Source organism: Sarcophilus harrisii, chromosome 6 (genome assembly GCF_902635505.1).
Source record: "Sarcophilus harrisii chromosome 6, mSarHar1.11, whole genome shotgun sequence".
In the NCBI taxonomy this organism is placed as follows: Eukaryota; Metazoa; Chordata; class Mammalia; order Dasyuromorphia; family Dasyuridae; genus Sarcophilus; species Sarcophilus harrisii.
Window position 1 is genome coordinate 93,299,951 of NC_045431.1, and position 21,719 is coordinate 93,321,669.

Genomic DNA, 21,719 nt, shown 5'->3' on the forward strand with positions numbered 1-21,719 from the left:
AATTGCATTTTGTTTTTTCAATTAAAAAAAAATTTATTTTTGCCTCCCACATAACACTACCCCTGCCCATGAGGGAAAACAGAAAAACAACACCCAGAAATAAATATACAAAGGCAAAAATGTTGCTCCACTGGCTGTGTCCAAAACTCTTTATCTCATTTTGCATCTGAAGACCATGTGGCTTCTCTCTGTAGGCTTGCCTTGGAGGTCATTGCACAGACTGATTGGAGCTCTGCAGCCCTTCAAAGATGCCTGAGTTTACAATGTTTTATTGTTAGTACTTTACAATTGTTATCTCATTGGATTCTCAACATCAGCCCTGGGAAGTTTACAATGTTCTGTTGTTAGTTAAATGGTTCTTCTGGTTCTGCTCCTATCACTCTGCCTCGGTTCATCATGACTCCCAAAGCTTCTCTGATGCCGCCACTTTGGTAATTTCTTTGCCACAACAGGATTTCATTGTGTTCGATTTGTTGAGCCTTTCCGATCAACCCCAAATCCCCTTAGCATCGACTTCTTTCCTATTTCAAATATAGCTACTATAAGTATTTTTGTACATGTGATTCTCCTTCCCTCCCTTTTCCTCTTCTCTGTCTCCATATATACATATATATACACACACATATATGTGTATGTATTTATATCTACACGTGCACACATTGGATGCAATACACACAGATATGTCTGTAGGACGTATGTGTGCATACAAGCATAAAATATGTATATACACACGTTAATATATACAATATATATAGATGTAAAACATACTTGTAGACACATAACTTTATATCTTTGTATATACACATTAAATGCCTATACACAAACATTTGTAGGATGTATATCTGTGCATATAGACATAAAGAATGTATATACATACAATATATAAAACATATATACAATGTGCATATGCAAATATAAAATATATAGACACATATCTTTATATATACATTAAATTCATTTATACACAAACATGTTTGTAGGATATATATCTGTGCATACAGACATAAAGAATATATATATTCATATTAATATATATATACAAATATAAATAATATGCATACACCGATATAAATGATGCATATAGACATATATTTTTATAACTGTATATTCACATTAAATTCATATATACACAAACATGTTTGTAGGATGTATATCTGTGCATACAGACATAAAGAATATATATATATATATAAATATATATAATGTGCATACACAGATATAAATGATGCATGTAGACATATATTTTTATATCTGCATATTCACATTAAATGCATATATACACAGATGTGTTTGTAGGATATATAGCTATGCATATAGACATAAAGAATATATATATATACACACACATGTTAATATATTTACAAATATACAATGTATATATGCAAATATAAAGCATACATATAGACACACATATCCTTATATGTACACATTAAATGCGAGTACACACAAGCATGTTTGTAGGATATATATCTGCACATACAGACAAGGAATGAACATACACACATTAATATATACACACACACACACACACACACAAATACATGCAATATGTATTGTAAATATGAACTTATACATATACACTCATACACAGGGCAGCTAGCTACATACAGTAGAGAAGAGTCCCAGGCCTGGATATGATGCTGTTGCTTGTAAAATGAGATAATCCATCAAGCCAGACAATTCAGCCTCAAACACTTACTGGCTTTGTGATCTTAAGCAAGTTACTTCAATCTCTGGTTCCCTCAGTTTCCTCATCTGTAAAATGGGGAGACTAATAGAACCTACTTCCCAGGGTTTGTGTTGAGAATCCAATGAGATAATAATTGTAAAATGCTTAGGACAGTGCCTGGCATAGAGTAAGTTCTTAAATGCTTATGCCCTTGCCCTTCCTTTCCCCCTCTATGCAAAGGTATTTGGGCTATAATAGTCAGAATAGGTGTCCTGAAGGAAGGAGAACTTTACCTGCACTCTAGAAGGAATTATAAGATCACAGGGTCATTGGTTTAGAGCTAGAAGATCCCTTCATTTTACAGAGGTGAAGGGACTTGTCCAAAGTGATATAGGTTGTAGATAGTAGAGCAGGGATTTGAGTCCAGCTGTTCTAATTCCAAATTTAGCTCTATCCCCACTGCATCATAGGATTAGAAAAGATAGAGGGGAAAGAGAAGAAAATTCTAATGATGTGAAAGTAGGAAATGGGAGATCTTAGTCCAGAAAAAATGATAAAACAGGCTTAGTCAGATACCATAGAGAAAATGGGAAATGGAGAAAAATATGATTAAGTTGTTAACATTTGATGAATGAAGGTCTTGAATGTCAAGACTAGAGTTCAGACTAGGTTCTCTTAAGTATGGGGAATCATTGATGATTATTAAGCAGGGGAGTGCTATAATAAAAATGAATGTAAGTTTTTTGAGTGAGGGAGAATTTTACTTTTGTATTTCTCTCTCCAGGGCTTAGTACTTGACAATCAACAGGCTGCTAACCAAGAAAACATTTATTAAGTGTTTCCTATGTCCCATTTACAAAGACATTACTGAAGGAGCATATATAAATTTTTGTAAATAGTAGGTGCTCAATAAAAAGCTTGATTGGTACTTCAGGAAAGAATGAAACAGTGAGTCTGTGAGATAACATGTAACTTACTATGAAACTTGGCTAAGCTTTGTTCAAGGAGTGATTATGTTCTTGGCTGGACTTCAAGTGTGAAAGGTACCATGGGAGATAAAATAATATTAATGATAATAATAATAGCTAGCATTTATATAGTGCCAAGGTTTGCAAAACAACGCTCTTTACAAATGGTATCTCTTGATCTTCACAATAGCTTTATGAGATGAGTATTGTTATGCTAGATTTTACAGATTAGAAAATTGAGGCTGAAAGAGTTGTTATTTGCCAAAAGTCATATGACCAGTGTCTGGGGCAAAATTTGAATCTGACTCCAGGTTTTTCACTCTGAATACTCTGAATTTACTTGACTGTAAAATAGAGCATAAAGCAAGTCATACTTTTAAGAAGTCTGTTGCACATAGAAAATTTAGTTTAAACTCTGCAGAATTTAATGGTACTGTGAAGAGTGTGGGATTATAAAGCATATGAATCAAGCCACACATACCATTTGCCCAATATATCAGGACCAAGATTTTTCTTCAGCTTAGGACTGAACCCTGAATACAGGGGAAGATAGATTTTTGCACATTAAAAACAATCAGATAAATCCTATTAGTTAAAGGGAAGCAATTAACCAGACTATATATGATATTAGGTAATCTGATTTCTAATTGGAAGAAAGATTAGGGACTTTCCCAGTTGGGAAGGGAAGAGTGAACAAGATTAATTCCCTGACTTTAGCAAAAGAAGTGTCCCACTACTCCAAAGTGTCTGTATATAATCAAAAGAACATAGAAACAATAACTGATCAGTATGGAGCCAGTTTTCAGATAAGACATATGGGTTCCTTGAGATATATAATTATGAGAAAACTCCATGTATCAGTCTTGGGATCTGTCTGGGTTTTTTGGTCAACATATTTATGTCCTTAGTTAAGGGTCTCTGGGCAGCAGGTAGAAGTGGTCCAGCTATCCAGACATGCAGGGCTAGGTTCCAACAATGTACCAAAGCCCTCTCGCAATTCCCACAAGTGAATAAAGTTTTCTCACAAGATAAAAATTGGATTAGTTCCATAACTGAATAAAAAGAGAACTGAGCTAGCTCCAGAATTGAATCACAAGATGGAGTCAGTGTGGTTCACCCAATTCCCACCACCTCAATTCCCTTAGTACCCAGACTATCAGATTTGTTTTGGCAGTTATCACTGAGTAATGAACTGGAAGGCTGATGTGATGGTATTCTTTAGGTCACTGTAGAGGAGAGGATGTCCTGCTTTGGCCCTTTCTATTGTGTCTCTCTGGACTGGGGCTCACTGAGGCTATATAAATAGGAGGAGCCTGTGTTTCCTGTGCATTCCCATTTTGGTGGATGTCCTATATTGTAGAATGCAAGGTATAAAGAATTATTTTTCTCTTATTACCTTACCTTTACAACTTTCTTCTTGTTATCAGTTTTAAAAAAAATTTGGTGGGATGTATTTTCATAATGCTGTCTCCATGATGATGTTAAAAACTTGATAATGATTGGGGACTCCAGCTCCAGCACCGAGACTAAAACTATAGCCAAGGCCCAGCTTTCTATGATAAGTGGAAGCCGGGATAGTTTGGACAAATTATTCATAAAGAACTCCAGCACCTAATTAGTCACTAGTTTCATCCTCTTTTCCAGCCAGCCTTATAAAAACTACTCATAAATCACTTATATTGACTAATGTGAATTTTACTACCCTGGAGAGCTGATAGACAGGTCAGCTGCATACAAATTGGATACTCAAGGCCCACTACAGAGTATATTCTAACAGAGGAGAAGCTTTGAGGATACTTGTGGTATCTCTAACAAGATTCCCCCAAATCAGGCTATATTGGACTTGTTTCTTCATGTGGCATATAAATTAGTGTAATAGCTACAGCACTGGGCTTGGGATCAGGAAGACCCAAATTCAAAATCCACTTTCTTCATTTACTAGCTGTGTGATTGGGGCAAGTCACTTAATCTGTCTGATCCTAAGTTTCTTTATCTGAACCATGGGGATAATAACAGCAAAGTGTATGGGGTTGTGGTGGGCATCAAATGAGGAAAATATATGTAAAGTACTTTGTGAGCATTAAAGAATTTGATTATAATCTTCAGGATTAGGGCAATAGAAGGGGAAGTACATTTGTTTTTACTTCTTTTAAATATGTTTTACTGATGCCTTTTATTTTCATATTAATCATTTCTAGATAGATTTTTACCTCCCTATCCTCTGAAAAATGAGTTTTCTTTCATAAGAAAGGGAAAAAATGGAGTAAAATCAGTCAATATACTTTTTGATAGTACATGCAACATTCCATTCCCATTGTCCCCTACTTATTACTGCCAAAGGGAAGTAGAATGATGGTGTCTCTTTTCTTTTTTCCTCCCTCTGTACGTTATAATACTCAGAATTTTTCTTCATTTTAAATATGTTTTTAAAAATTTACTCTCATAGTCACTGCATATATATATATATATTCATGAATATATATATTCATATTCTTTTGGCTCTTCATATTTCACTCTGCATCAGTTCATATAAGACATAAAATGATACATTTTGAGCTACTGTTATCTTAGATTTTAAATACTTTCTCTTAAAGGACCATAGGATGATAATCAGTATAAATATTGAGAAAATTTATCTCTCAGAATATTCTTGTTATATTCCCGAAAAGTCTACTTCATTTTTCTTCTGTGTGCTAAGCACCTACTAGGTGCTAGCTAAGTATTGAATAAAAAGACTCAAATAATCGCTACTCTTAAAAAGCTTTCATTCTGGTGGAAAAGTTGTTTAATCTTTTCATGTTCTCAGCAGCCTTATTATTTTCTTTATTTTCTACAAAAGATCCCTGATTTCATAAGCATGGACAGGTACTTCTTCTACTGAACCACACTTGAGGTCTTCTGTACAAAACAACTTTCATGAGTTGTTATGACCAACAAAAATGTATTATTGATCTTATGACCATTGAGTCTTTCTGTACTTGGGAAGATTATTTCTCCAGTAACAGTCATAAAAGTGTTCCTGAATCATTTTAGAAGACTTTTGAGTTTTTATTCCTTTTTATTGTCATTGACTAAAGGTACCTTCTTAAAACCATATCATTTGTCATATGGACTATTTGTGCCTGACTCATGGTAGACCCTCTGGTTCATATTGGTTTGTTCAGTCAGTTGGACACACTGTACCTTGATCCAAACACAGTAATGTCATTTTGGTTCTCTTCTAGCACAAAGGACAACTACCAACCATGTCCTAGTACCATTATTTTCAGTTCCCACTATAGTAAAAAAAAAAAAAAAAAAAAGTTTATCAGTGATTCTACATCCAGTATCCTTTCTACTAAAGAGAATAGGGAACGATTAAGCAACTTTCCCATCAAATGCAAGCTTTTTAAAAGTAGGAATTATTTGAGTCTTTGTCTTTGTATATCTAATACCTAGGATACAGCTTAACACATAGTAGATGCTTTAGTCTACTGAAGAAAAATGAAGTAGACTTTTTTGGAACATAACAGGAGTGTTCTGAGATGTATTTTTTCACTGTTTATATAATACATTTATGTACTGGGCTGAATTTCAGTGATAGGCCATCACAAACTTACCCATCTAGTGAGAATAAAATCTACCTTAGGATAAGCACTAAACATTGTGGCAGAACCAAAAAGTCTTACTGTGATGACTCTTCTTTCCCTTCCCCACTGTCCTTGGAGGGAACATGGGTAGCAGATGCATAAGAATCAAGTCTTCCACCTAGTTGGTCTAAATCCTTCCCTGCTTGCCAGAAACTTGCCATGTCAACTCCTCCATGACTGCTAGTCAGGGTGAGTCCTCAAAACAACAAGGTGACAGCCAGTCTTAGATCCAGCATTTTCCCTTTTCTATAAATACTTGAGTGAGTTACCACTTCTGGAGGTTGGGAATATTATGGGGAAATTTTATCTGGTTGCTCTGTGTTCCCATATTTATTCTGCTAATCCTGGAATTGATATTTTTATGTCTTCATCATATTAAAAAATCTATGTTCGAGGCTTGATGCATGACTAAGGCATTCTTAACCACTGCACTATTGCTAATAACAATGCTGCTGTCACCTAAGAGAAAAACTACTGCTGGACTTTAAGGGCTGGACATCATAGGGCCTGGACTTGAACTCTATCCCTATATTGACTTGAATGAAGTTCTCTCACTAGGAAATTTCAGGTTTTAGAGGAGATAATCTCTAAGGGTTTTTGCCATCCTTCACTTAGTAAAATATAGTTGCTTTGCCACTAACTTTCTTGGTGACCTTAAATTTCAGTTCCTCAATTCTTTTGGGTCTTAGTTTTTTGTTTTTTTTTTTTAAATGGACATTTGGACTAAATGAATTATATTTGCTTCTTTAACTGGTGACTGACATTGCTCATTTGTAATCAGCCTTTATCTGTTTCTGCCTTAGAACTCACCCTTTGTCCTTATTGTATCTGTGTACCTGTGTAGGGTTTGAGCTGGAAGGGAGCTTTTAGTCCAATTCCCTTTTCTACAAATGAGGAAACAGCCTTCATGAAGTTTAATAACTTACCCGAGGTCATCTACATAGTAAGAGGCAAAACCAGGCCCTCTGAATCTAAAACAATTGTTTTGTTTCACTCCTTATGTATATATACTCTCCTGACAGTATTAATAATTATTAAGAATGATAATTATAATTCGGTTATTATATACAATATGTAATTATACATAAATAATATAAATATATTACAATAATAAATATATAATAACAACTAATGTTAATATAGTATTTATTATATATCAGGCACTATGCTAAGCACTTTATGGTTACTGTGAGTCTCACAGCAACACTGGGAGGAAAGTACTATTATTATCTCATTTTACAGTTGAGAAAACTAAGGGAAATGGGTTAATACCTTGCCCAGAGTCACACGGCTATTAAGTGTTTGAGGCCAGATTTGAGTTCAGATCTATCCTGACTCTAACCTGAGCACTATTAACTACTTATAATTATATTATTGAATTTCATGTGCCAGACTTTTTGATTAAAAGTTACTACCTCTGATGGTTAGATTCATTTTAAAATCCTAATTCAGTCCTCAAAAGTCACAGCCTTCTCCCTTCCTTGTTCATATTTGGTATTTCAACCCCTTCTATCTTAATTTCAGCATCTAGACTTAATGGGGAAAATTTGAAGATGGTGTCTCAAGGTAATACTTTGAAAGTATTGGGTTCTGGGAATTTGACAAGGAAAAAAAAAACCCTTAGCTTCAGACATCTGTGAATACTTGGGGGGAATGATACTATTCTGGATTCACTCCTTCATAATAAGATAAATTTGACAGGCAGTATTTGGGAGTTTCTCCTTGCTACAACCATTAAGATGCAAGCTTCTACACTCCCATAATTCTTACTGGATTTTTTACTTTCTCAGTCTGTAGGGGAGGGGATGGGAAAATCAGAAAGAATTTGGGACTGAATTAAATTTTTTAAGATATTTTCATTCCAGCCTCAGATTGGGCCTGGGTTTGAACTCAGCCCTACAATGAGTCATCTTACCAGGAAATTTCAGTTTAGTGAAAATGATCATTAAAGTTTCTTGCCATCCTTGACCTAGTGGAAAGTAGCTTTTTTTTTTGCAAAGCTTGTTTGGCTTCCCCATTTTGGAGTGAATTGAAGTGAAAAGTTTGAATTATACTTGTCTTCTTCGTTCAAGGCTTTATTTCATTGATTTTAAGGTATCTAAGGAATATTGCAAAAAAAAAAAAAAAAAAAAAAAAAAAAAGGAGCATAAGGAAGTGACCTTGGAATCAGAAAACCCTGGGATTCAAGTTCCAGTGACATGTCCTAGCTATGTGCCACTCTCCCTGACAACACCAAAGTTGAAATCCAGCCTCAATAACTTACTAGCTGGATAATCATGGACAAATCAATTAACTTTTATTTGCCTTAGTTTCCCATTTGCAGAATGGGAATAATCATAGCAGCTTACCTCCTAGGGTTGTTGTGAAGATCAAATGACAATATTTAAGGTGCTTTGTAGAACTTAAATTATCATAAATGCTTGTTATTATTATTGTTTAAAAAAACCCAGTTTTCCCCACACTCCCTTCTGCTTACCTCTTCTCAGTATCTATTGCTAATAGCATCTTCTCATAATTTGATGATCATATTATTGGACTTTGTTAGAAAGCTCTCTTATAGTCTATATTTTCTTTCTTTTTAAAGTTTCTTTTAAAATTTTTTTAAAAAATATACAATTCTATATGAATCATGTTGGGAGAGAAAAATCAGAACAAAAGGGAAAAACTGTGGGAGAGAAAAGAAAAACAGAAAAAAAGAAGTGAACATAGCATGTGTTGATTTACATTCAATTTCCATAGTTCTTTTTCTGGATGCAGTTGACATTTTCTATCCAGAGTTTATTGGCATTGCCTTGGATTATGGTCTATATTTTCTAATTTATTTTAAAATTAAAACTTAAAAAATTTTTTTAGTTTTATGTAGGACTATGGAGATCGTTCAATCCAATCCCAGTTGTTTCTCCATGAATCTCAGTTTCCTCCTCTGTATCTTAAGTGAGTCTTGAGCAAGGTTCTTACCAAAATGCTTTATGATGTCTCCCAGTGAATTATCAGCCCCTCTATTGTTTTATTGCCTGTTCCTTATGGTGTCTTTTCTCTTTTTATCCCCAGCATTTAGTATATTTCTTGGCACCTGGTAAACACTTAATAAATGCTTTTCTATTCATTCCAATCTTCCATATAATTAATGTCTTTTCCCCTAATTACATTTAGCAGTGGTAAGAGCACTTAGTCTGAAGTCCTTAGCTTCAGGTTCAGATCTCCCCACTGCAGATTATTTCCTATGTGCCACTGAACAAGAAATTTAACCTCTTTGGATCTGTTTCCTTCTCTGTAAAATGAGGTTTTATAGAGATTGCTTTCCAGTTCTGGTTCCATGATTCTCTCATCCCTTCATTTCTTCTTTTGGCCATATTCTTCTGCCTCTCCACAGTCCGAACACTGATGCTTAATAAGGTAATAAGTTTTCTCTAGCATCTCAGCATGGCCGTGACTTGATCCTCTTACTTGGTACCTCAGAATTCTGAATTTATGTGGGTCTTGTCTGAACGGAAGGACACTTTCTTTATCCTTTGTCTTTTGGACCTGGCATCTTGCAGAAACATTTAAGACATGCTCTTCTTTCATGAGTCTTACAGAAGAATGCCGCAGGAAAGCTTTCCTTTTTGAAAAATCTCAGCACGTTTGTTGTCACTGAATACAGATATTGATAATCCTTTCTTCCAAAAGATTACAGTGGGGACTGTTAAAGATGATCACACACATAGTATATGAGGACTGAGAAAAAAACACAGGATTTCAGAGAAACAACTGATATCATCATATAAGAAAGAGAGGCTACTGTGGCAGTCATTCTCAAGTTCATTATTCTTTGTGGCCATCAATAACCTGCCTAGGTTTATCTGGATTGGATTGCTCCTCCCTCCCTCCCTCCCTTCCTTTCTTCCTCCCTCCCTCCCTTCCTTTCTTCTTTCCTCCCTCCCTCCCTCCCCTCCCCTTCCCTCTCCTTCCTTCCTTCCTTCCTTCCTCCCTCCTTCCTTCCTTCTTTCCTTCTTTCCTCCCTCCTTCCTTCCTTCTTTCCTTCTTTCTTTCCTTCCTTCCTTCCTTCCTTCCTTCCTTCCTTCCTTCCTTCCTTCCATCCATCCATCCTTCCTATCTTCTTTCCTTTGTTCCTTCTTTGCATATTAGTCATATCTAACTCTCTCTGACCACCATTTGAAGTTGTCAGGGTAAAGATAATGGAATTGTTTGCCATTTCTTTCTCCGACTCATTTTATGGGTGAGGAAACTGAGGCAAACAGGGTAAAGTGACTTGCCTAGGATCTGAGGCCAGATTTGTACTTAAGAAGATCCATCTTCCTGACATCAGGCCCAACACTGTAGGCCTGATATCAAAAACTGTAGGTTACTTGGAATCAGGAAAGCCCAAATTCAAATCCAATTTCAGACACTAGCAGTACAACCCCAGACAAATGGCTTAATCTTTGTTTGCCTCAGTTACCTTATCTGTAAAAATGGTTCTTAGCACCTATCACCCAGAATGGTTATAGAATTGAATTAGATATTTATAAAGCACTTTGCAAACCTTGAAATGTCATATAAATATTAGTTATTTTTGGATGGTGAAATATTTTCCCTTTTAAATATATAGAAATAGGGGCTTTTTATTTTATTCTGAATTAAGCTTTCTCTTATCTCCATTAGAAGAGAGTTCTTACCTTTGTATCATTCTTATTTAGTTCAATTTAATCTTATTACTATAACATTTAGAAATCATAAATATTATTGTAGTTACTTACTTATGTTTTGTTTTTAAAATAGTTTTTTTTATTTTTGCTATACAATATTGCGTCATCTAACTAGAATCCTCAGAAAATGAATTACTTTGCTAAAGTAAATTTTCTAAGTGAAAATTTAACTTTTGCAAATGCTCAAACTTAAAAAAAAACTCACTACCATTTTAGACTAAAATCTTAGCAAAATATAACATTATTTTTCTGTCTTCCTAAATAGATATTGAACATAATTTGCATTTTTCATGTTTTCTCAATAATAACAATATGAAAATCCATTTTTGTTCTTTGCATTAATAAGAGTTCTTTGTGTACTTTTGAGTTTCTTTGTCTCATCAAAAATGGATGTCAAGACAGTAAGTAGTTACTTTTGTTGTCATGGTTCCTTCCTCTAATTATTCTCTCAGTCTCCTCCACCACCTTTCCAATTGGCTACACTTTCTAGTCTGTTAAGAACTGAGGAACCAGATAACGGTTTTGTTCATCATCATTTGTTAATAATGTTCGAGGCCTCTCTGCAAGATACTGAAGATAAAAGAGGAAAGAATAAAATCAGTCCTTTTTTTTTGCATTCTAAGAAAGGAAACAGCAAGTGTATATATATATATGTCAGTGTAAAAAATATACATATATTAAAATATATGCAATATATTTATATATATCCTCATATACATTACTCATATATACATAGTACATGTGATCTGCACGCATGCACATATAATTATACATACATCTACGCAATTCATATATACATACTGATAGGAAATGTGATTGATACATATACATATAGCATATGATCGATACACATGCACACATGTAGTATACAGGTGCACACAAACATGTTTACACCCACCATAATACATACATGTATTGTGCATAGATTTGAGACTTATATACTCCTACATATAAACACACAACATATTTATGGTATGTGATATATACATATACATATGTAGATAGTACACATATATACAAAGCTATACATATGTACCCACAGGTAGTATATATATGTATACACACATACATTTAAGTTTATACAGCACAAATATAAAAATCGATATATATAAATTGCCTAAATGTGGAATATTTGAATAAAAGGAGTTTGGTAGTTAGTCCAACTAGCAGTTGGAAGGAGAAGAAAAGACTTCATGGAAAAGATCCTTTAAGAAACAGCATGTGTAGGATGGATTAGAACAGTAGGAGACTTCAGGTAGGATACTGTTAGGAAGCTGTTGCAATAATGTAGGTGAGAGATTACGAGGGTCTGAACCAAGAAAGAGCTGGATGAGTGAAAAAAAAAACAGTTAAGTGCTAGAAATACTATGGAGAGAGAAATGATAAGAGTTAGCAAGTGACTGGCTATTTGGGGCAATGGAAAGAGAAGAGTTAGGGATGATACTGAAGTGACAGATGTGGAAGAAAGGTGGTTTGGGAGAGGGTATGCTTTGGAGTGGGCTGGGGAGAAGAGAACGAGTTCTACTTTAGGCCTGTTGAGTTTGAGATTTCTCCAGAGCATCCACTTTGAAATGGCTAATGAGCAATTGGTGGTTCAGAATTGAAGCTCGGGGAATAAATAGGCTGGATATAAATATCTTTATTACTTATGTAGAGATGAAAGTCAAATCGATGGGAGCTGATGAGACCATTGAGAGAGATATAGAGGGAGAGAGAAGACCCAGGTCAGAGCCATGGGCACCTGTAATAGGGTGATGATTTGAGACATCAAAGGAGATTGAAGAGTTATCCCAAAGGTGGGAGAATGTTATGAGAGTAATGTCGCAAAAATCTAGAAGGGAAAGAGTAAATGGGAGAAGAACCATGTCAGATGTAGCACATAGCTTGAAAAGGATGTGGACTGAGAAAGAACCATGAAATTTGGCCCTTAAGAGATCTTTGATAAATTTGGAAAGAACAGTTTCAGCTGAATGATAAGGATAGAAAGAGTTTGAAAGGATCTAGATTGGATGGACACAGTGATTTTTTTCAGTTTTTATTATTATTATTATAGCTTTTTATTGACAAAACGGATGCATGGGTAATTTTTCAACATTGACCCTTGTAAACACTTCCAACTTTTCCCCTCCTTCCCTCCAATTTCTTTTTTTTTTTTTTTTTTGAAAGAAAGGGAGGAGAAGATCAGATTACAGCTTGAGAGAATAGTAGAATCTAATGAGTTTTTAAGGATGGGAGAGACTTGAATATATTTGAAGTCATTAATGAAAGAACTAGTGAGGAAAAGGTTGAAAATTTAGGCATGGGATAATTAATGAGTCAATATATAGGAAAAGATGGGGGTAGAGAAGGGTAGACTCAAATGTACATATAGACAAGTTGACTGGCATTCAGAAGAATGAATGATAAATGATAAATAAATGAAAGCTAACATTTATATAGTGCCTTGAGCTTTGCCAAGGTTTTACTATGATGATGTTATATGATACTATTTCATTCATAACAAACCCATGATGTAGGAATTACAAACATTATTATCTCCATTTTACAGATGAGCAAGCTGAGAATCAAAGAGTTTATGAGTTGCTGGAGATCAAATGGCTGTGATTCAAACTTAGATCTTATCCGTCCTCAAGTCCAACACTCTTTCCCCAACATTCATTTAGATTCTGAGTGTTGTAAGGAACAAGGGCTTTGATTTTACAACAAAGGTTTGGGGTCAGCTCTTTCAAAACCTTCAGCATCCTTTTTCACTTTTATTCAGTTCCATGATTCAGGTTCGTGGTATTTCGGGGTTAAATTTGTAGGAACTTTATCGAACCATTGAGTGTCATATTTTTCACAGGGTCATTGTGAATATATTTCCCCAGTCAAATAATTCATTCCTCTCTTGTTTTATAAACAGCCAAAATTTGCTTTGTGATGTCACTATTGTGGCTGATGACATGGAAATTTCAGCACATCGAGTCGTCCTGGCAGCTTGCAGCCCTTATTTCCACGCCATGTTTACAGGTAGGAAATGTTTCCTTTACTCTTCTTCCAGCACATGCATATTAGTTTGTGCTCTCATCTTGTTAGCTAGTTTAAGAAACTGCCTCCTGAAAGCCACTTTTATCTGCCTATTTAGTTTTTTGACTTTGTCTCATAACTGTGATTTATTTCATTCAATTGCATGAAGCAAGGGCAGACATTCATTTAGAAAAATAAGAAAGCTGGATGGTTTATTCCACAGACAGAGCTTTATAACCTAAATAACTGTTAGAAGAGAAAGATAATGATAAGTTGGATAGTATGTAGATGAGGGCAATCAACAAACTTGAGGACTCCAGATCCAAGAATTGAATGAAAGAGTTGGGGACGTTCAGCCTAATGAAGAAAAGGCTCAGGGAGAGCACGGTGACTGTCTTCAAGCAATTCAGATTTGGTCTGTGGAAAAGGGCAGAAATTATGCTCTGGCCCCAGAGAGCAAAACTAGCCATGGATGGGGGAATTAAAGGGGCAAATTTGGACTAAAAACACTTAATTCAAGAATTGTAGTTGGACCGATTATTTCAATTTTAAAAAGAAGGGCAAAGTGGATTTTTTTAAAATCTCTTGGTTGAAACCTCTCTATAAATTATAAGAACAAATTCTAAAACTGTCAGAATGAATTTTGAGCTCTGCTTTCCCACACCTTGCCACAAAGTATATTTAGCTACATTCAAAAGTTACACTGGTAAATGTTTTACAACTGGCTCTCGAGGGAGAGAAAAATGTGCCTACAACACACACTTTTAAGTTTATCTGTAATATTAATATTTTCTCCATCACTTTTTCAAGCCAAGACAATCAGTAAATCAAGCCAAAATTAGTAAAATTTTCTCCATTTTCTCTTAAGTTTCGACAGAATAATAAGTCACTCCCTGATTTGTAGCATTGATCGAATCCCAACATGTAGATATATAGTTATACAACAGTTAAGAGTCAGTTTTTGAGACTTGGTTGAGGCTGGATAATCATGAAGTATTGGAAAAATTTTTAAACTTGCTATTTTTATAGTCAACAATATAGATGCTCTATTTGTTTATTCTTTGCCTTCTTGCATGAAGCAAGTGCCCTGTCTGAAATGGTTTTTTACCATCCTGTTTATCCTGTTTTGTTCCCAATGCATATTCCTAAATCTTCTGGTAAAATTTCCAGGTGGCTCTCTGGTTTAAGGCGAGATTTAGGCTGGAGTGGGATAGGGTCATGTGTAGGAGGAGAACGAGGGAGAAGAAGTAATAGTAATGGTAGTAATATAATTAGAAGGGTGATTTTGTCAACATATATACCATTATTTTCTTTTCTGCTAGTCTTAAAATTTTTTTAAATAATTTTCTTTGTAAATTTTAATTTCCAGATTCTCTTCCTCCCTCCCATGCACAAAGAGGCAGTGTCAGTGATATATGTGAAATCATGCAAAACATATTTCCATATTAGATATATCACACAAAAAAGCAAAAAAAATTGTGAGCAAATTATACTTCAGTTTGTACACAGAATTTATCAGTTCTTCTCCCTGGAGATAGATAGCATTTTTTCGTCATGAGTCCTCAATCCTTTAGTTTAACCCTTATGTGATTTTCAGTTCCAAGTGTTTCTCTTGTACATAGCATATTGTTGGATTCTGGTTTCCAGTCCATTCTACTTTCTGCTTCTATTCTATGGGTTAGCTCATCCTTTTCATGTACAATTGTATATTTTCCTCTATCTCATTTTCCTCTTTATACCTCTTTCTCTCTCTCTCTCTCTCTCTCTCTCTCTCTCTCTCTCTCTCTCTCCCCCCCTCCCTTTTCTTCCTTAGAAGTCTATCTTACTTCCAAACTATAGCCTTCCCTAACTTGCCCTTCCCCATATTCTCACCCCCATGCCATATCTCTTATTCCTTTCTTTTATCTCCCTATTGTATAAAATAGATTTCTATACCCAGCTGAATGTATAATGGAATATGGAAAATAGATTGAGGAGAGACGATTTAAGAATTACTGAACTACAAAGGACAAAACAGCCAATAACTTTAATTATCTAGTGTTTGACAAACCCAAAAACTCCAGTTTTTGGGATAAGAATGCATTATTTGACAAAAATTGCTGGGAAAATTGGAAATTAGTATGGCAGAAACTAGGCATTGACCCACACTTAACACCGTACACCAAGATAAGGTCAAAATGGGTTCATGATCTAGGCATAAAGAATGATATAAATAAATTGGAAGAGCATAGGATAATTTACCTCTCAGACCTGTGGAAGAGGAAGGAATTTATGACCAAAGAAGAACTAGAGATCATTATTGACTACAAAATAGAAAATTTTGATTATATCAAATTGAAAAGTTTTTGTACAAACAAAACTAATGCAGGCAAGATTAGAAGGGAAACAATAAACTGGGAAAACATTTTTACAGTCAAAGGTTCTGATAAAGGCCTCATTTCCAAATTATATAGAGAATTGACTCTAATTTATAAGAAATCAAGCCATTCTCCAATTGATAAATGGTCAAAGGATATGAACAGACAATTTTCAGATGATGAAATTAAAACTATTACTACTCATATGAAAGAGTATTCCAAATCACTATTGATCAGAGAAATGCAAATTAAGACAACTCTGAGATACCACTATACACCTGTCAGATTGGCCAGAATGACAGGGAAAGATAATGCAGAATGTTGGAGGGGATGTGGGAAAACTGGGACACTGATACATTGTTGGTGGAATTGTGAACACATCTAGCCATTCTAGAGAGCAATGTGGAACTATGCCCAAAAAGTTATCAAACTGTGCATACCCTTTGATCCAGCAGTGTTTCTACTGGGCTTATACCCCAAAGAGATACTAAAGAAGGGAAAGGGACCTGTATGTGCCAAAATGTTTGTGGCAGCCCTGTTTGTAGTGGCTAGAAGCTGGAAAATGAATGGAGCCCATCAATTGGAGAATGGTTGAGTAAATTGTGGTATATGAATGTTATGGAATATTATTGTTCTGTAAGAAATGACCAGCAGGACGAATACGGAGAGGATTGGCGAGATTTACATGAACTGATGCTGAGCGAAATGAGCAGAACCAGGAAATCATTATATACCACAACAATGATACTGTATGAGGATGTATTCTAATGGAAGTGGATTTCATCAACAAAGACAAGATCTAACTTAGCTTCAATTGATCAAGGATGGACAGAAGCAGCTACACCCAAAGAAAAAACACTGGGAAATGAATGTAAACTGCTTGCATTTTTGTTCTTCTTCCCAGGTTATTTATACCTTCTAAATCCAATTCTCCCTGTGCAACAAGAGAACTGTTCGGTTATGCATACATATATTGTATCTAAGATCTACTGTAATCTATTTAACATGTATAGGACTGCTTGCCATCTGGAGGAGAGAGTGGAGGGGTGGAGGGGAAAAATCAGAACAGAAGTGAGTGCAAGGGATAATGTTGTAAAAAATTACCCTGGCATGGGTTCTGTCAATAAAAAGTTATTAAAAAAAAAAAAAGAATTACTGAACTATCTGAAAGCCAAGATTTAAAAAAGTCTAGACATCATATATCAAGAAATTATCAAGGAAAATTGCCCCACTATCTTAGATGCAGAGGATAAAACAGAAATTGAAAGGCTCCACTGGTTATTTACTGAAAGATATGCAAAAATGAAAACTCCCAGCAATTACAAAGTCAAATTCCAGAAACTCCCAGGTCAAAGAGAAAATATTGTAAGCAGCCAGAAAGAAGCAATCTAGCTATCATAGTGCCAGCGTCAGGATCACAGAAAAGTTAAAAGCTTCTAAGTTAAAGAAGCAGACAATTTAGAGTATGGTATTTCAGAGGGCAAAGGAGGTAAAATTAGAATCAAGAATAAACTGCCCAACCAAACAGAATATAATTTTTCAGGGGGAAAATTGATATTTAATGAAATAAAAGACTTTCAAACATTCCTAATGAAAAGACCAAAGCTGAACACAAAATTTGACATTCAAACACAATTCTCAAGAGAAGCATAAAAAGGTGAATGTGAAAGAGTAATCATAAGGGATTAAACAGAGTTAAATTTTTCTTTCCTATATGAGAAGAAAGATGTTACATATAACTCTTAAAAACTATCATTATTAAAGCAGTTATAAGGAATCTGCCTAGAGAGAGAGAGCATAGATATGAAATCAATTAGGTTGGGATGATCTCCAAAAAAAGAATATAAGGTTGAGAAAAGGGGATGCCCTGGGACTATTGAGAGTTTGAATGGGCCAGTTTTCCCACCTAAAAAAAGGGCCCCCAAGGAAAGGTTTTAAAGTAGAGAGGGAAAGGGTGGGGCAGGATGGTGATGGTGTTGGGCAATGCTTGAAGCTCACTCTCATCAGAATTGGTTCAAAGAGGGAAGTTGTCAGTTCTCTTTTCATAATTTTCTTCTCTTACTCGCATTTCTTTTCTTAATATTTCCTTTCCCACACTTATCTAATTTAATCTTCCAGGAATTCTTGTTAGGGTTGGGTCCAATTAGTATTTTTCTTTGAGATTTTCCTGGTATTATTTTCACCTTAGTGACTTCTAAGTTTGTCTTGGTCTTTCTTGCTATTGTAGTAACTTTTTATGGTCAAATCTTTTTTTGTTGTTGTTGTTCTTTGTTTAATTTTCCAGCTTGTTTTTTCGCTTGGAATTTTATGTTAAAGCTGAGCTCTGCTTATCTTAGGATAGGAAAGCACCAATCCAAGTTTCAGACTTCCTTTTAGAGCTAGTTCTCAGGGTCTCTAAGTTTTCAATGTTTCTAAAGTGTTGTGATCAGTGGAGAGAGGTGGTCACTGCCCTCTTGGTCTGTACTTTAATCTTTACCCAGGAAGAACTCCATTTCTCGGCAGCTATAAGCACTAATACTCTTCTGGGTTCTGGAACTATGACCAGGGCTTCTGCACCCTGGTGACTAACCCCCAGCATTCTTTTTGCTCCTAGAACTGTGACCCAGAACTGCATGTGAGCAATAGAATTAACAGTTGGGTTCCCCTGATCTTTTGATTAGTCATCTCTGCTGCTACTGTTGCTGCTGCTATTGTAACTACCTATAGGACCCACTAGTGGTACAGTGCCATACTTTGGGCCAGGGCTCACCCTAATGTTACAGGCTTCTTCTGTAGACTTCCCAAGTCGTCTTAGGCTGGAAAAATATCTCTGACTCGTCCATTCCAAAATTTGATTTGAAGTATTATTTTAAAGTTGTCTGGAAGAGAATGTTAGGAGAATTCATCTGGGTCCCAGCTTGTCCCTGCCATTTTTGACTCCTTTTCTTTATCTTGATTAGAAGCCCAGTTCAGTCTTTCCATTCTAAAATATGCATAAGGTATATATCTTTTGATGTATCTGCAATGTCAAACACAGTATATATTTAAAATCCACTTTCTACTTGGAAAAAAATTAAGGCTCCTTTAAATTTAAAGGGCTCCTTTAAATCTGACATTGATTTGGAATTGTAAGGATTAGGATTATATAGCAGTTCATATGCATTGTCTCATTTGATACAATAATCCTATGAAATAGGTATCATTTTGCTCTCTTAAAAATCTTTAATTTTTTTCAGTGAACAAAAATCTATTTTTCCCCTACCACTTCCTTTCCCCACCACATTGAAAATATAAAAACTAAAACAAGACTCTTTTAACAGATTCATAGTCGAGCAAAACAAATTCTTACATTGGCCAAGTCCAAAAATATGTATATGTCCTTTTGCATTCTAAATCCCATCAACTTTGAAGCAAACTTCATCTCTGGTACTCTGAATTGTGGTTGATTGATATGTTCAGAATTCTTCGTTCTTTCTAAGTTGTTTATTTTTATAATATTACTATTATTGTAGAGCTCACTTCATTCAGTCAGTTAATACTGTCTTCTCCAAGGAAGGTTGAACCTTTCATTACTGTATTCAATTGCATTCATATACCATAATTTGTTTAACTATTCTTCAGTTGATGGGTACCATCTTGTTTTCAACACAAAAAGAATTTCTATAAATATTTTTGTATAGAGCTTTCTTTGATCACTTTGGTGTAGAGACCTAGTAATGGTTCATTGGGTCCAAGTTTAATGTCTTTAGACATTAAATATTACATAAGAGCTGGACTATTTCACAGTTACAACAACAATTCTTGAATATTGGAGTGTCACTAACTACCTTGTAGACTTCAGAGTTCTGGGTTTCAATTTCCTTATCTGTCAAATATGAGGGTATGTATAATTATAGGTGACCTTTCTGGTTTAAATCTATAATTTCTCTCTAATAAATTTTTTCAGAGAGTCCCAAGAAGAGTAATGGGACAAGATTTCTAAAAAGAGATTGAATTTTATAAATTTGTTAAGAATTAGGACTAGGATAAGAAATAAGAATTCCAAATATTAGCTTTTCTCTTAATTGTAAATACTCCCCCACTAATTTTTACCTTATTATGGATTGGGGAAGGAGATAAAATTGGGCATAATCCTAAACAGTAAATGAAAAATAGTATTGGGGGAGAAGGGAACCAAAAAACAGCCACCTGTTGAATTAATTAAAAGTCAGATTTCCAAAGCCACCTGGAACATTCTTATGATGTCTAAAATTCGTGCTTACTAAGCTGAATTACTTACTAAGCATGAAAATAGAGAACATGTGGTAGCTTATTTATATTTTAATAGTAATAATGATTAAAACTGCGATAATGTATAGGGAGATGATACAAAAGGCCTTGAAAGCAACAGTTTTAAGATAAATAAAAAAATGAATCATTTATTTGCTTATCAGGAAATGTATTTAAGCTAAAATCTTCAGCTTTATGTATTTTCAACTTTCTGTTGAATACAACTGAAAATAGACTTCAGAATTGTAGACTTTTTGAGTTAGAAGGAATTGTACAAAACAATAGGAACTGAGAGATGTGAATCTGTAAAGACCAAGCTTGATCCCCAGGAAAAAAAAAAAAACAAAAAACATACATTTATCCTGATCTTTTTTCAGCCTGTAGAAAGTTGCATATGACATTAGGTTTTTTCCAGTATGTTGATCAGTTTTGCTGTATATTGTTCCTCTTATTCTTCTCCTTCCCCTTTTCTTCTCCCCTTTCTCCTTTCCTTCTCCCTCTCCCTATCTTCTCTCTTTGCCCCATCTTTCCCTCTTTCTCCTTCTCCCTCTCCTCATCAATGTTCTCTGAAGTCTCTTCCTGAGTTAAGTCCTATGATAGAACTAAATTGAAAAGTGAGGATATCACAACAATGTTTTAGATGGCTTTTAAAATCTGACTTTCTTTTCATTCAAAAGGTGATTGTATTTTGGTTCCCCCTGGCTATTGCTATTTCTCATTTATTGCTAGGACTATGCCAAATTTTATCTCCTTCCTCCCCAATCCCTAATAAAGTAAAAATTCAGTGGCGAAATGTTTCCAATTACAGGGGAAAGCTAATATTTGGAATTCTTATTTCTTATCCTAGTCTTAATTCTTAAGAGCTCATGATTAGGGGTTTGAATTTATTGGAGCAGCAGCTAGAGGTTTTTGAAGAGGGGAATGCTATATCAAATGATAATTAAAGAATATTGAGTAGATGAAATCAGAAAATGACAGCAACAGTTCATCTCAAAAATTTAGTCATGATTAAAAAATTATTCTCCAAAATTGCGTGATGGAAGATTCTACCGGCGATGCTTTTACAAAGAGGCAATGTTGTGTAATGGATTTAGAGATAGGAGACTAGGATTTTCATCCCAGGTTTTGTGTTCACTAGCTGTGTGACCTCCAAC

General features: G+C 34.9%; 1 protein-coding gene across 2 annotated transcripts in view; it reads left to right on the top strand.

The window, feature by feature from the left end:
• KLHL2 (kelch like family member 2) overlaps window positions 1-21,719 on the top strand; it is a 135,703-nt gene that overhangs the window by 19,618 nt on the left and 94,366 nt on the right. For both annotated transcript variants that reach the window (XM_031942981.1, XM_031942979.1), the window contains exon 3: window positions 13,857-13,963. In XM_031942981.1, coding sequence (XP_031798841.1) covers window positions 13,857-13,963 — 107 coding nt within the window. The remainder of the gene's footprint in view (window positions 1-13,856; window positions 13,964-21,719) is intronic.